This window comes from Octopus bimaculoides, chromosome 1 (genome assembly GCF_046866305.1).
Source record: "Octopus bimaculoides isolate indiv1 chromosome 1, ASM4686630v1, whole genome shotgun sequence".
Lineage (NCBI taxonomy): Eukaryota > Metazoa > Mollusca > Cephalopoda > Octopoda > Octopodidae > Octopus > Octopus bimaculoides.
This window is the reverse complement of record NC_142928.1, coordinates 86,333,045-86,349,670: the sequence shown is the minus strand read 5'-3', so window position 1 is coordinate 86,349,670 and position 16,626 is coordinate 86,333,045. Positions and strand designations below refer to the sequence as shown.

Sequence of the window (16,626 nt, the reverse complement as noted above, 5' to 3'; positions counted from 1 at the left end):
ACCAGAAATTTTAGGAGAAGCCTTTAAAGGATCCCCATCTTTTTAGCAAAAGATGGACATCCTTCTCCAAGATCAAGAATTGACTTCCTTAACTTCTTTCCATCAACTAACATGACTATACACAGACTAGGTTCTATAAATAAACATGGACCAATGTCAGCTTAGAATCAATTTCACTCTTTCAATAACTTCAGGTCATGAGACATATTCTGGTAGCCATCAGCAAGACTGGTCAAGCCAGGATTGAATGGTGAGTAGGGTAATGATTTTTAAAATTTTTTCTGAAACTGAACATGGCTAGGGTGACTTACTATGAGAAATGATGAGAAAACAGTGGCTAGCAGTTCATTTTTTTCCAAACTTTCAAAAACCTCCCCCACCAACTAATATTTCTATTTTCAAATGTGTCATGCTTGCCTTGCCTTAGTCAAACTCACATTACATTCGGCATTAGTGCTTCATTCTTTTTTATTAGATTTAAAGGTGTTTATGACTGAAGTTACTTCCTGACCAAATACCAATAACGATTTATACAGTAGTAAAAGTTGTTTCACATCTTGAGTAGTATTATTTGTTGTTAAGATAATCCATGAATGCATTATTCTTTCTATTACAGATATTAAAATATATTACTTTTAGCTCATCGCTCAGGAACTAGAGAATCTATGGAAAAAATTTGATTTTCCATGTATAACATTAAAGTCTGTTGTAAGAAAAGTAAAAACTCTGTTGACAAGGTATGATACCCATTTGAATGTCTGAAACCAGGTCAAAATTTTGAAGATTTGTTTGACATTACTAATCAACATGGGAGCTGGTTATCTAAAAAAGACAAAGACTTTTACAGTACACAAATTCAAAATGGCAGTATAACTGGCTACACCATGTCTCAGTTAGCTATGGTTCATCTTTCAAAACGAACACCTTCTTCATTAAGAGTGTCAGCTTCAACTTCACAAGCATTTCTAAAGCAGGTAAAGTAATGTGCCTAAAAAATTACTAAATATTACACATTTTCTTTTTTTTTGTATGCATTGATGTCACTAATATGTACCCAACTTCTTGCTCTTGCAGATACATCATCAGAAACCTCTACTTCTGATTCTGCAGATGAAATTACATTACCAATAGATGAACAAGTTGGCACCTCTAAACAACAATATCATTCAACTCAGAAAGCAATGAACTTACTGAAAAAAAAATGAATTTAAGCAGTCATAAAGCAGCCAATGTCTGCAAACAGCTGAGAGAGGAAGGAGTACTTCTCTCTACTCCGTCACAGTCAGGTGTGTACAAAGCTGTTATGAGAGAGGCTGCAAAGAGGAAGCAGGAACTAAAAGAAACTTTAAAAAATGACAAGTGGGTGCTCCATTTTGATGGAAAGAGGCAAGTTGTGGTAGTGAAAAACAACACAAGAGAAATTAAATTAGCAGCACTAACTCTGAAGAATGGCAGAGCAGATACCATTTTTCAAGGACTAAAGGAAGTTTTAGATGATTACGAATTGTGGCCAGCAATCAAAATGATCATCACAAACACATGTAGTGTAAATACAGGAAAGCATACTGGAGTGGTCATTCAACTCAGAATGAATTTGTAAAGCATGGATATTCTGCACCTCAATACATTGGTTGCCAATATCATGTGTTAGACCGCCTCCTAAAACATGTGATGGATGATACACTGAAAGGAAAAACTGCATCACCAAATATATCATATCCGTTCATAGAAGATTTAATAGAAAAAAAAACTATGAGGATTTGATGGCAGAATGGAAACAAGGCAAAGCAAAACTTCAAATGGATGATAATTCAGGTTGGAGAGATGACCTTCAGTTTGAACTTGGTCGTGCTTTCTAGTTTTATCAGCAACAAAGCATTTTCCCAGAAACTAAGTTTAGAAACTTCTTAGACTTAGCAACGCATGTTGGAATTCACAAGCAATCTTGGCCATCCTCACTTACATGCTTCTACCACAAAGTAGGGAAAAACTCTACAACATGTGTTGTTTTATCAATGGAAACTGGATGGAAATGTGGTTTTGTTACCTAAGTTTTGACAGCATGGCCTACCAGAAACTTTCAGAAGTTTCTGGATATATTAAAGCAAGGAAATGTTTGAAAGGTAATTGGAATCTTGAAGAATCAGTAATTCAAGATGTTCAGCGTTCAAACATATGTGCTGAACGTGCAGTAAAAATAATGGAGGAATTAGATTGCAGGTCTTCTGAAAAATTGAATCTTCAATTTGTTTTAACCAACAAGGATCTTTGAAAACTGCTGTTGTATTAGGCTGCACTTACCACATTAACAATGTATAACTGTACGTCTTGTTACTTGAACAATATACGTATATCCATAGTAAAAATGTTGTCAAATATATTGTCATCAGTGGGGAAATTTTTTGTGTCAAAGAAAGAAATGATTTTGTCATTATAACATAAAGTTCACCTTCTGGTACCTTGGCCTTACTCGACTTAAAAAAAGTCATCACCCTAATGGCGAATTAATACTGTTGTTTTGGAACAGCTTGGATCTTGAGGTATTTGTGATCATCCTGGACCTAGACATTAAGATTAAGGTACTGGATGTAAACAGTAGTGAAGGTGATGCCTTCAGACTAAAAGCTGTCTATGTTGTAAATGGAAAAAGATATCCAGATTTCTTCAAATGTCTAAAAGCATTTTTTGGCACATCCTGCTCTTTAGTACTAGTAGGAAACTGGAATGGCATTTTAGATGCATGCTGGGTTTAGGAGTGGAGTGTAAAAACCTCACAAAACTGCTCAGACAGTTACAATTGCCTGCCATGTACCAACTGGATTTCTCAAATGCACCAGTGTAGACAAAGAACCACCACTAGATCATCTAAATTGTATCTAGATAGGGTATTTGTTACAATGGGGAATAAAGATAGTGCCAAATGTCCAGCTTCAACTGATTGGTTATGCAAACTACAAATTTGTGATCTGTACAGTTAACTTAGAATGCATAGACAAGGCTACAGCTACTAAGAGATTAATGCATCATTCCCAGTAAGCAAAGCTTACAGTGGCTGGATTAGCAAATTAGTTAAGCAGAAGTTGACAGGAGCAACTATCAATAACTGGGTATAGCATTCTAAAGAAAGTGATTATAAAAACAGATCAAGAGAACTAGATAAGACGTGATTAGGAAAAGTATCATGACAGATGTGCTAGTGGTGAGACCGGCTCTCAATCGTTTCTTCAAAATGAAACATAAAAAATACATTGTCAGAATTAAGTGCTTGCTCACTTCAACATACTATAGTATTTGCATGGCAGTCAAAGCTAATGACCACGAACTGAAACTGCTTTAAATCATATGCTCAGTGTACCAAAGATAATTATCTATATGTACTGAATCACAAGTCGCCCCTGTGGAAACTGTCAATGCTGAGAAGCATCTGATTTGAACAGTGGTGCAGAAGAACTGTTTCTATATATATGGATAACATCACCATAATGGTATCAGACACTACAGATGTTATGGTAATAGAGACCATTCTAAAGAAATATGAGGTGGTGACAGGAGTAAAAAAGTAACCCAAAGAAATCAGTGGGCTTGTAATCTGGCACCTAGAGAAGCAAGTCTTTGTTGATTAAGTTGCTTGAGGTCTGATTTTGACCTACAAGTGAGAGAAGGTTATGAATAATCTATCTCACACAGAAATGGGCTAAGTGGGGAAAGGTTAGGCAGAGGTGATAAATATGTAAAATGCATCTGTTGAATATTATTAACCAATTATGTACAGGTCTGACTGTGTGGTTAAGAAACTTGCTTCCCAACCATGTGATCCCAGGTTTTTGGGTGTGTGTCTTCAATTACAGCCTGTGGTCAACCAAAGCCTTAACCTAGAATGTATAGACAAGGATACAGCATGCATCTAAAGCCTTTCTCAGTACATACTTGTCAGCATTTTGCCCATCTTTACGTTCTGAATTCAAATTCCACCAAGGTCTATTTTGCCTCTCATCCTTTTGGGGTCAATAAATTAAGTACCAGTTGGGTACTGGGGCTGATGCAATCAAGTTAACCCTTCCCCCAAAATGTCAGGTCTTATGCCTATATAGAATGGATTATTATTATTATTATTATTATTATTATTATTATTCATTGTGTAGGTGGCAATATCCAACTCAGTCATTTACTAAAACCAACCACAGAGAGGGGGCTGTGGAAATGAAATAAACTAAAAAGTAACACTAATGGTGACACCCCCAGAGTGGCTACAGGCAATGATTTAAACAGGTAAAATGAGTAAGAGTCATTTATATCTAAACAAGTGGTCTGACAAAGATTTTGGTACAATTTCTGACTTTCTCTTTTGAACCATAGAATATTCCATAGAGGAAGCCATCTGTTGCCAGCACTCATCTCAATCATGTCTGGCAGGTTGGGAGGTCAACTATCTTGGCTCCAAGTAATTTTATATGTTACAGTTGTTATTATCTTCCTCGTTCATCAGCCAAATATTTAGCATTTCTCTTACTTTGCGATTAACCACAGATGCTATTTTGAGCCATGTTCATACAATGTTGGTCTGGGACTAAAATGTCTGGTTTCCCAGGGAAGCAAAATAGTTCTAAAGTTCAAGCCTGAATCCATCCTACAACTGATGATAGTCTTAAGACAAGAGATGTTCAAACATCTGGATTGTAACTTAATAAGAATTGACTCATATGTGTGGACAAGGTTCTGATAGAATGCACAGCTGACAAAATCCAGCAACAACCAATCAAAATGTAGTTCAATAAGTGCAAATTTTGGCCATCATATCTGTTATAACAAGAATTGGATAAGAAATTTTATAATACCTACATGGCTATTGGTATAACACTACTGTGTTGAATTTTTTTTTATCTTATATCAATAATTCTTGAATAAGCCAGTAACTTTACAGCTCTCCAGATAAGAAGGAACAGAATTACAATGTACATATTAATCAACTTCAATTTTAGTCAACTAAAGGTGTGTTTTACAAGGCAATGTCTTATGTATTTACAGACAAATATATATTACATACATGACAAAAATGCATGTAAAATATGTACTAAAATCCAATGAACAATAAACCTGTGTTGTACAAAATCCAACAATTTGAAATAATATGTGATGAGTGGTGAAGAGGATGATAAAAATCCACTAGCAATTAATTTAATATGGCATGAAGATTGGATGTTGATTACCACAGAGAGAATTCAGGTGATGACAGTTAAGAACATAATCAATAATTAAGACAAAAACAGAGTCACATTAGATGTGGCTCCAACTGCAATACTTCGATATAATAAGGGATCTTATTCACTGACTGCAAATGAAAAGAGTAAGTGTCAAAGCGAAAATTATCAAATCCCACAGTTTAAAGAATATCCTTGCAGAAGTCTTTAAAGTTTATTTTGATATCTGTAGCCAAGTGTACATCAGAATGTTTCTAAAATTTAGTTATGTGTAAAGTTTATTTGCAAGACTAGAAAAGTGCAATCATAAAGTGAGATTTTTTATGGCTCCTATTAGAATCATCTAGATGAATGATGCCACAAAGAATTTGGCCATTAACCTCTTCAATCATTTCTACCATGCTAGAGAGGTACATACTCAACCTATACCCTTACTATGGATGTGCTATCCCAAAATTTAAACTCTAATGCTTTTTAGAGTAGAGATAGTCATTACAACAGCCATAAACTTTGCATTTGTGGAGTTAGTGGATGTGTCTGAACTAGTAAATAGTTAATAACTGTAGAGTAGCATGGAAACAGATAGTAAGACATTGAAACTACTCGAGCAAAAAAGCATATCAATAATTCTAGCAATTGACCAAAAACAGAACAAAGAAGTAAGGAATATGTTTATGGTCAAAGTGGTGTTCAGCAAAGTTGTACATTACTACTGACTGTATTCGACCTTATGACTCACTGGAAGTTATTTACAGCTTAAGGTGAACACTATAGAGTTCACCAGGGACCTTGATGATGCCAGCAACATTATTCGGTAATTTTTCAGATTAGCACCTGCACGATTTTCACTAGGGTGTTAGGGTTAGGGTTTTAGGGTCAGGGTTAGCGTTTTAGGGTTAGGGTTTAGTGTTAGGGTTAGTGTTAGGGTTTTAGGTTTAGGGGTTAGGTAATCGTGCTGGTGTTAATCTGAAAAATTACCCATTATTCTCCTGAGCTTGTCTTATGCTGATCTTCTGGTCATAGCAGATGAGCTCAAGAATATTTCAAGGTAAATTAAACCTGAAAATCAAAGCAATCCAAACCAATATCCTGTTACTTGGCTTTACAAGTGAATATAAATGCATTCTCACAATTAATAATATTCATCTAAGAAAAGCACAACAATTTGTGAAGCTGGATCCTTTTTCATGCTAACTTTTAAAATCAAAGCATAAAAATGAGAGTTGCATTAATGTAGCTCATATTGCCCACTGAAAGTTCTGCTCAAAATCCAGTGACTCCGAAACACTGATAATTCTCCTCAGTAGCTATGAAATTTGAACTTTCTTTGGATTGAGGACCCCTGTCACCTGAAGGTATTTCACAATTAGTGTCTGAGAATATAATCACCATCATCATCATCATCGTTTAACGTCTGCTTTCCATGCTAGCATGGGTTGGACGATTTGACTGAGGACTGGTGAACCGGATGGCTACACCAAGCTCCAATCTGATTTGGCAGAGTTTCTACAGCTAGATGCCCTTCCTAACGCCAACCACTCCAAGAGTGTAGTGGGTGCTTTTACGTGCCACCGGCACGAAGGCCAGTCAGGTGGTACTGGCAACGGCCATGCTCAAAATGGTGTATTTTACATGCCACCTGCACAGGAGCCAGTCCAAACGGCACTGGCACGATCTCGCTCGAATGTCTGTTTAACATTAAATTAGCCCTGACTGACCAGACTTATAATCAAGAGTATTCCAGTCATGACCATCCCATCTAATTCTTTTTTTTTTTTCAGACAGTGTATCTAAACCAACATTATCCAATGTGTCCTTCCGTTTAAGATTGTAGGGAGTTACTTAACATAAATTCAGCTGCTTTTTCTAGTATGTCAAGTGACTATGTAGAGGTTTTTTCAGTGGCTAAAGTTTAACAGCTATTCCATGTGCAAATCCATATGAAAAAACTTAGCTAAGCTTGCAATACTAAGTACATGTAAAAGCTTTAATATCAGACAATTCAATGCAGTCACCAGTTAATTTATTTTTCATGGCTTAAGATGTGTCAAATGGGCTTGAAAGTGAAGAGCAAGGCCATTGTAGTAGAGATAGGTAAGTTAGGAAAAATGATAGTATTTGTTTATGGGTCTTACTTGAACTTTGTAATAGTCCAAATATTAATCAGTGCAGATATATTTTCTGGCCTTGAAAATAAAGGTTACCTTTGGGATAAAGTTTCTGCTATGTTATGTATGTGAGGTCATCTGGAAAGATCATTAGTGTTTATAAGGCCAGGCATTTGTGGCAACTTCTAAGATTTTAATTGCATGAAATTAATGACTTTCAGAAGAAAAGGTACAAAATTTTCTCAATATGAGAAGTGATTTTGTCTTTAAAAGAGACAGGATTGTTCATCTAACAGATGTCAGCATGGGATGTATATAATAAAACAATAAAGATGACAATGAAATTACTAACATACATGGTTGAAGGAATAAATCTCACAATAATTTAACTTGAAATGCAATATAAGCAATGCGCATGTTGAAGTATTTGACACATTTCTTTTGAGTTTCAACCCTTTCATTGCAGAAATCAGATATATCCACTAAAACTTTCATTACCCTGAACAGCAGAAAGCAGTTATCTTTTGTTGAGGAATGTCATGTTTGATACTATTTTTTGTTGAGATAAGTCAAATTTGAGGCAATGTAACATGCCTGAAAATACCAATTTTATATTTTGGTAAATATTTTAACATCATTACTGGAATAACCATTAAACTTATTTCGCAGTTAATGGGTTAATAGCTCATTTACAACATCCAATCACAGTTCATTTGACATTGATTACAGAGCCACAAGTTAATTTGTATGAAAACCCAATTTTACTCTACTGGGAAATGTCCAGACATATATACAATCAACTATCATTGGAATGCAGCATAATTTCACTTAAATTTATCACTCATAGTTCCAATCTTCAAGTTCCTCCGACTATGCACTTAAAGCATGTAAATATCCAGTTCTAATCTATGGAGAATAGAAAGTGCATATTATCTACCAAGAGTGATTAATGATTTTTCTATCTTTAGACAATAAGTCATTGATATTTTCCAACTGCTGGTTGTAGGCTCAAGGTATTTAATATCATCACCTGTCATCTTTAGTAGAGTCCATTCAGTTGCAAGAATATGGACAAGGTCTTCGGATTGAAGGTAATTTCTCTCCTACCTCCTACCAGTGGCGGCCCCGTAAAGGGTCATGAGCACTACCCTACCCACTTGACTAAAGATTGAAAAATAGCTTTTGAGTTGCGATTGTCGTCTACTTCCGTATCAAAGGGCTTGCTAGTTGCATACACACACATACATAAGATATAAGCTATAAAACCTGGATTCTAAGAATGTAACTGATCCCGCGTAAGCACTCCAGACGAAAGAATAGGTTATCACAAAGTTAATTAAATTCCCATGTAATTTAACTGGACTATACCGAAAATCAGGGACATACAAACAGTAAATTTCCTTGTGAAGTAAATAATAAGCAAATAAAATGAGGAGAGGTATTGACAAACAGATAGATATATATCGCAAAAATATTACATACTTCAAACAAAAATATAGGTTTAAGAGATTTTTATGAGAGCACATTCGAGAAAACGATTTTCAAAATCATTGAATATCTATTTCTCATTTCTGAATGAGATATATCATTATTACTTTTTTTTTAATACAATTTCTTCCTACTTAAAAAATTAAGTTATCTGAGGATTGTTGATGTTATATCTCGAAAAATTAATTTATATTTAGGGAGGTGGGGAAAACATTACACTGTCAGGCGATCGAAGGGACATAACTATAACTTGTTTGTAATCCTCACCACAACTACAATATGGTTTAATAAACAAAAACACATATTCTAATCAAATCTATATTTTGGGGGTTGTAATCTTTCTTTTTAAGATGTCCGATATTTCAAATTAGATAATATATAATAATGTCAAGGCAATCCTGTCGAGACTATCAATTATTATGAATACTAGAGACTATCAATTATCATGAATACATCATTCAGTTTGAGGATATTTTAGTTACAAAAATTTAAATAAACAAATAAACAGAAACATTAATATTAAGTACTAGTTTCGAAAGATCGCCGTAGAGAGAAAATAATTATATAATATCAATAAAAACAAAAACATTTAAGTGTAAAGACATTAACGCTAGTATCGGAAATTAATTACTCTAAAACTAATTGCTTAATCTCATTTTGAAGGAGAGTATACGTCATTCCAAATGGTAGAAATAATAACCAAATCTCCCTCAAATCTCATCCTATAAGGACGAAGATGTTTCTGTTACTCATCAAAAGATGAGTGGCCACGGTTGGAATGCTTTGTATCGTAGATTTGTTTGGTCAGTTGACCCGCGGTTAAACAACATGAATACAAAATATAAACTGGGGATATATTTTATCTTATCTGTTCTCACGACAACAATATACGAGTTAACATCATGAGAAAATGTTTATGACGCCTGGAAATAAAAATTGTTTATATTTGTTTTGTTTGTTTTTTAGTAAACATTTACGTCATCCAATGAATGACTTGACATTTATTTTATTAAAACTTAATCGCCCAAATATTTTACAGTGCTTCAAATTTTAAACTATTTATCTATACCCTATCTCTATTATATTTGTTATTCTTCATATATATATAGAGAGAGAGATAGAGAGAGAGAGAGAGAGGCTTTAAGACGAAGAGCAGAAACGGTGTTGCAGTGAATTGAAGATAAATAAGATTCGAGTTCAGATCCCGCCAGGGTCGACTCCGTCTAACAAACTTCCGGGTTGAGATAAAGGTACCAGTCACGTACTGTGTGCTGAAGTTGATTTACTCACCTACAACCCCCCACCTAAAATTTGTAGCCTTGTGCCAATGCCAAACAAGTTAATATTTACATATTTTAATTTAAGAAAGAAAATTAGAGAAGAACTAAAATTTAATAGCAAACCTTTATATCTGAAGGATGAAGGCACCAGATAATCATCATTAACTTCAATGCGAAGAATTGCCAGCGATACGAGCATCTGTGATTTAGTAAATAGTTTCAACGCAAAAAGACATTAAATTTATGCCTCATTTACAACACAAGCTGGCCGCCATTTTGTTCAGTTCTCATGGGTTGACTACAAAATCTAAAATTGAGAAACGTTTTTAATTTTATTTTACAAGAAAACATTAGCAAATTTAGCAAATATTTCCAACATTTTCTGATGTAAGATAATATATCAAGTGTGTCAATTACTTAATATTTTAGAACATCGTTAGCAATATTCATTCAGACCTAATGAATAAAAATTATTCAGCAACTAAAACTGAAAAGAAACACTGTGAAACAGAATTTTTCTGAAAAGCCGTTGTTTATAACAATTCAACAACAGCAAAATATTGTATTGTAAAAATGTGTAATATTAATTTGATTTCAATAAATACTGATTGGAATGATTTACACATAGGTTGCAAGGTTTAAAAGTTCGATTAAAATATACATTTCCAGAGTTATCTATCAACTATAATAGTTCTCAGTTATTCAGCAACAAAATTACCACTTATCAATTTTAACCAGCGAATGTTTGTTTTGCAAATCTCCTTTAAAAGAATAAATTACATTTTTCCGAAGATAAATACAATGTGTGTGTGCGTGAGCGTGTGCGTGTGTGTATGTAGTACCAGTCAAAAATGATGGAGTTTATTTGGAATATAGTATGGAAGCTTAAATTTTGCATAATGGCTTACAATTACATATAGGATTGGACTTGTAAACAGGTTACCAAAGCAGTATTTAGAAAAGTAGGGGTAATATAGAATACATCATCATAGATAATACACTGACACGTATACGAAAGATTCAAGTGTGTGTGTATATATATATATATATATATATATATATATATATATATATATATATATATATGTATGTGTCTTTGTGTTTGTCCCCCACCACCACTTGACAACTGGTGTTGGTGTGTTTATGACTACCCTCCATAACTTAGTGGTTTGGCAAAAGAGACCAATAAAATAAGTATTAGGCTTTAAAAAAGTAACTCCTAGGGTCGATTTGTTTGACTAAAATTCTTCAAGGTGTTGCCCCAGCATGGCCACAGTCAAATGACTGTAACAAGATAATAGATAAGATACATACATATTCATATATATAAAGGTGATCTTGTTGAATATGTTCACAAGAACAATGTCTTTTTTACCTCTGCTCTCTGGTACAAAATGAAAGCAACATAACATTAAAAATAATTTTCAAAAACAAAAAAAAACTCTCAAATAACAGATCTCTGTCCAAAAAGTTGATGTTTATTCATCTGTAAGCTTTGACATAACACTTATGTAGTGCTGTTTTCATTGTTTTACATATCTCATAGTAGACTATTGTTCCCCAGTGAAAATAAGTTTGTTGTTCGAGACATCAGCAAAGTTTTTGTTTTGCTGATGTCTGGCATGCAGATCTCCTATAGAAACTTCCTGTGTACAAATTCTGCTCTTTTCTCATGACTTGGATCAGTAGCTTCTTATCAGATTGCAACATTGTGGCAAGTATTGACTGAGCTCTCTCTGCCTCATTCTCAGTCAGTTCTGGTGTTTCCTAGGATTCAGTTCTGTTCCTCATTCTCTTCCTTTTATACAACAATCACCTATATGCACCTCAGTCTCCAATGCCCACTTTTATGTAGATAATATGACTTTTCATAACATGATTCCCTAACCTTCCATAACTTTGAATCTTCTATGCACAACATAGACATTTCATGCCAAACCTGCATTAATTCTATAAAACACAGACTTTGACAGTATCCTCCAAGGAAGCAAGACAAGTCAATCATATGTGTATGTATGTATATGTAAATATTTGTATATTTATGTATATATGTGTCTATATGTGGCACCAGCACCAACAGGGTCACCAAGTACCTTGCAAGACAAAAACCCCTCAATTTGGCGTAGGGAGTAGTAGTGATAGCAGAGCTGGCTCAGGATACCGGAAACTTGGGCAAACGCCCAGGGCCCCATGTGCTAGGGGAGGGCATGACAAAGACAAGGAAATTTCCATGACTATCAGCTTGTACACGCCAAAGTTCAGCTTGCCCAGGGTGCCAGCAACCCTAGAGCTGACCCTGAGTGATAGGGAATGACTTTGTATCTGTTGAGAGATTAACGTTATAGAGGGACAAAGATAGGTGTCTTGTTGTAGAGTAGATGCATGGATACCCCCCAGTTGGAAAAGAAAAGAGAGTGAGAGAATAAGATAAAGAGAGCAATAGTGAGAGAGATGATGGTGAAGATGTCAGGACATGTCTTCGGATGACATTGAGGGTTGCGAGAATAAATGAGGTAATACAGAGGCTTGGACTGGGGGAATGGACAGGATAGAGGTGACTATGGCAAATGATGGAGTAAAATATAGGAGAGGCTCGTGGGGAGGGGGTGCAGTAGGTATCCAAGGGCATTGAGGGTGATAGCAGGATGGAGAAGAACATAGGGGAGAGTAGGCACAGAAAGGAGATGATTAGTGGAAACAGTAGGCAGTGGGGGACAATCGGGAATGGAAGTGGTTTCAGGTAAGGGAAGAGAAGTAACTGAAAAGTCCGGAGTGGAGTAGTGTATGCCTATTCTGCTCTCAGGTGATGGAGTGGAGATGAGTGTTAGGAGATGAAATGTGGAGGGAGAAAAGGTTGATGATGGGGCAGAGAAGATAGAGAAGGGGTGGGACAGAGCCCCTCACAGACAAGCATTACCAAGGTGATTTTAGGATATCAATTCTGCTGTGGCAGACAGGTCTTTTTGAACACAACAAATGTCAGATATCTCAGTCCTTTGTCATCTCCTAACACTCATCTCCTTTCTGTGCCATTTTGAGATTGGCCTTCAGTATTTTGTCCCAAGTTTTCCTGGGCCTCACTCTTCTACAAGTTCAATCCACTTTAAGTGATTGCCTCATCTTTTATGCAACTACCCTCATCCATTCTCGTCACATGACCAAAACAGCACATTCTTCTCTCTTGCACATTGCATCTAATTCCTCTTATACCTCACTTTTCTTAGCGTCACTCACCATTTTTTGTGTCAACTTGACTTTTTCCATTTTCCAACATGCTTGTGTGAGACTGTTCCCTTTCTGCTTCGAAAAAAGAATGGCTGCTGTTGTTTTATTGTTTGTGAAGGCAGTGGTGGTGCTTGTGTTGTTGGACAGTGAGAGAGGTCATGCTTGCGTCATTTCTGAATACACCTTGCTCATCGCTGCTGCTGCTACTGTTGGTGTTGTTGTTATTGCTATTGTTCTTGTTGTTGTTGCTGGTGCTGCTGTCTGTGCTTTGCTTTTTGACCACATTGACCTGTGGTGTGAAGTAGTCAAGTAGTATATCTTTTTATATAACTGATCAGATTATTACTATTGCACTTGACAATAAAAGTGACTCTGCAGTCAGCTGGCCTTACAGAATTTCAGTTTAGAGAGAATGATATCGAGTAGGTCCGCTTCAAAGACCTCCAGTTCTTTGATTCTGGATGGCAATCTTCAAAATTTAATGTTGTAAGTAATGAACACTGAGGGTGGTACTGCTTGGTCAGAGAAGTGTAGAATTTCAGTTTCACTATGAAATTTAAGTTTGGTGATGTATATGTATGTGTGTGTGTGTGGGTGTGTGTTTGCATGTACTTTTTGTCATAACATGGTGTGATAGTTGTAGATAAACATCACTGTCACATAAGAGTGTTGATCGATCCCAGTTTTCCATGATAGACATGTGGAAAATATTACCATGCTTGGTAACTGGTGAGAGTTGGCAACAGAAACAGTATCCAGACATAGAAAATGTACATCAACAAATTCCACCTGATTCATGCAAGCATGGAAAAGTGGACATGCAAAAAAAAAAAGACACATTTCTTTGTCTACTAGCATACATGTCTATCTACTTAGCCAACTATCTAGGTAACAATCCAACTTTCTATCTGTCTGTCCAACCATTTACCAATACATCATATCTGTTTGTCCATCTGTCTATCTATCAGTCAATATATCTATTCCTCACTTGTCAATCAATTTACCTTTATACCTAACTAACTATTCAGCTATCTATCAAAGTACTTATCCATTTCTCTGTCCATCATGCTTGTCTAGCTGTTTTAGTTTGTCCATTCCTCTATCTCACTAAACAATCAATTTATCAATCCATCAGAACTAAACTTAGACACAGGTATGGCTGTGTGGTAAGAAGCTTGCTTTCCAACATGTGGTACATTGAACAAGTATATTCTACTACAGTCCCAGACTGACAAAAGCCTTGTGAGGGGATTTGAGAAATGGAAACTGGAAAAATCATGTCACACACACACACACACACACACACACACACACACATTGCACTTCATATTCAAAGCTCTGATGAAGTTATAAGATGTTACTCAAGCACTCAACTATGAGTCCACTGCAGCTTATAGCAGAAACAACTGTAAGCTAATGAAGTACATAAGATTATTCCTTTGTCATCTCATTTTCTTGTGTGCATGTGTGTGTGAGTGTGTGTGTGTGCACACGCATGCGTGCATGTGTGTGCACACGCATGCGTGCATGTGTGTGTGTGTGTGCCTTTGTTTGTCCTCTATTACTGCTTGACAGCCCGTGTTGGTTTGTTCATGTCCCCATGACACAGCAGTTTGGCAAAAAGAGTCAAACAGAATATGTACAAGACTTCAAAAAAAAAATAAAGAGATCTGGGGTCAATTTGCTCAAATAAACCCTTCGTGGTGGTGCCCCAGCATGGCTGTAATCTAATGATTGAAACAAATAAAAGATTAAAGATATGAAGTTATTAAAAAATAAAATCAAAAACACAAAGCTTATTTAATCTATCATGTCAGTCATTATACTCTGATCAAACCATTTGTTTGTCTACTTGTGAATGTGTCTTTGTTTTAATAACGTTGTATTTTCCTCCTTTTCCTGGCCAGAGGAAGCATACAATCAGTTTCACTGTTCCCCATCACCACTTTCATCAGTACTTTTGTAACCATTGTCATCACGACTGTCATCATCATCATCATCATCATCATCATCATCATCATCATCATTATCATCATCATCATCATCATGACCATATCTATTTCCCCACTACCACTACCACTACCACTAATAATTTATCATCGTAAACACATCATCACATCACTACCCTTACTACTCACAGACACTATCTCAATGCACCACCACTACCACCACCACCACCATCTCCATCACCACACTGACTCTTTGCCACTGCAGGGTCAGTATGTTCATATGTCCATCTTTCTCTATCTTCATTTGTTCACATTTCTTCCCATCTCTCAACATATAAAGAAATTCAACCTTGTTACTAATTAATCCCTCGAGTGGTTTTGGATGAAACAGATTGCATTTCATTGGACTCACTGTTTCTAATTATATATATATGTCACATACAAATGTGTGATTCCGCTCAGGGTCACCAAATATAATGGACAAGTGTGTGGGGTCACCAAATGTAATGTACAGATGTGGAGTCCTCAAGTCAGAATTGTCAATTGTAGTGGAGAGATGAAAAGTTACTTGATGTAGAAATAGTGTTTCTTGTCCCACATTGGGGCACTATATGTAGATAGTCGAAAATAGGATGAGACAACATAATAACAACATTGAAGAGAGAAGAATAATATTCACAGATTTATTCATTGGCTATGGTTAATAGGTGCAGGAGTGGCTGTGTGGTAAGTAGCTTGCTTACCAACCACATGGTTCTGAGTTCAGTCCCACTGTGTGGAACCTTGGGCAAGTGTCTTCTACTATAGCCTTGGGCTGACCAAAGACTTGTGAGTAGATTTGGTAGACGGAAACTGAAAGAGGCCCATCGTATATATGTATATATATATGTATGTGTGTGTATATGTTTGTGTGTCTGTGTTTGTCCTCCTAGCATCACTTGACAACTGATGCTGGTGTGTTTACGTCCCTGTAACTTAGCGGTTCGGCAAAAGAGACCGATAGAATAAGTACTAGGCTTACAAAGAATAAGTCCTGGGGTCAATTTGCTCGACTGAAGGCGGTGCTCCAGCATGGCCGCAGTCAATTGACTGAAACAAGTAAAAGAGTAAAGAGTAAAGAGAGAATAAGACAGACATAGTAGTAATTGTGTATAAGTGACAATGATACAACATGTTGCTCGTGTGCTCTTTGTGTGTTGGACCAAGTTATGGTCTGCTGACAGAGAGGAAAAAAGTGTAAGAGTTGCATTGTCCTTTTTCATTTGGCCAATGCTGTGCTCTCGGTTAGACAGCTGAAACGAAGAGATATGCTCTCAGTTAGTAGGCCTAAAACCAAAGAGATAGAACTGAAACTTTCGATCAGTTATATAAGGTCAGG

General features: G+C 36.0%; 2 protein-coding genes across 2 annotated transcripts in view; one reads left to right on the top strand and one right to left on the bottom strand.

Moving 5' to 3' along the window:
• LOC106868570 (BRCA1-associated protein) overlaps positions 1-10,363 on the bottom strand; it is a 65,781-nt gene extending 55,418 nt beyond the window's left edge. The window contains exon 1 of the mRNA XM_014913892.3: positions 10,198-10,363. Coding sequence (XP_014769378.2) covers positions 10,198-10,273 — 76 coding nt within the window. The 5' untranslated portion in view covers positions 10,274-10,363. The remainder of the gene's footprint in view (positions 1-10,197) is intronic.
• LOC106868573 (centrosomal protein of 89 kDa) overlaps positions 1-16,626 on the top strand; it is a 141,549-nt gene that overhangs the window by 69,107 nt on the left and 55,816 nt on the right. The window lies entirely within an intron of this gene.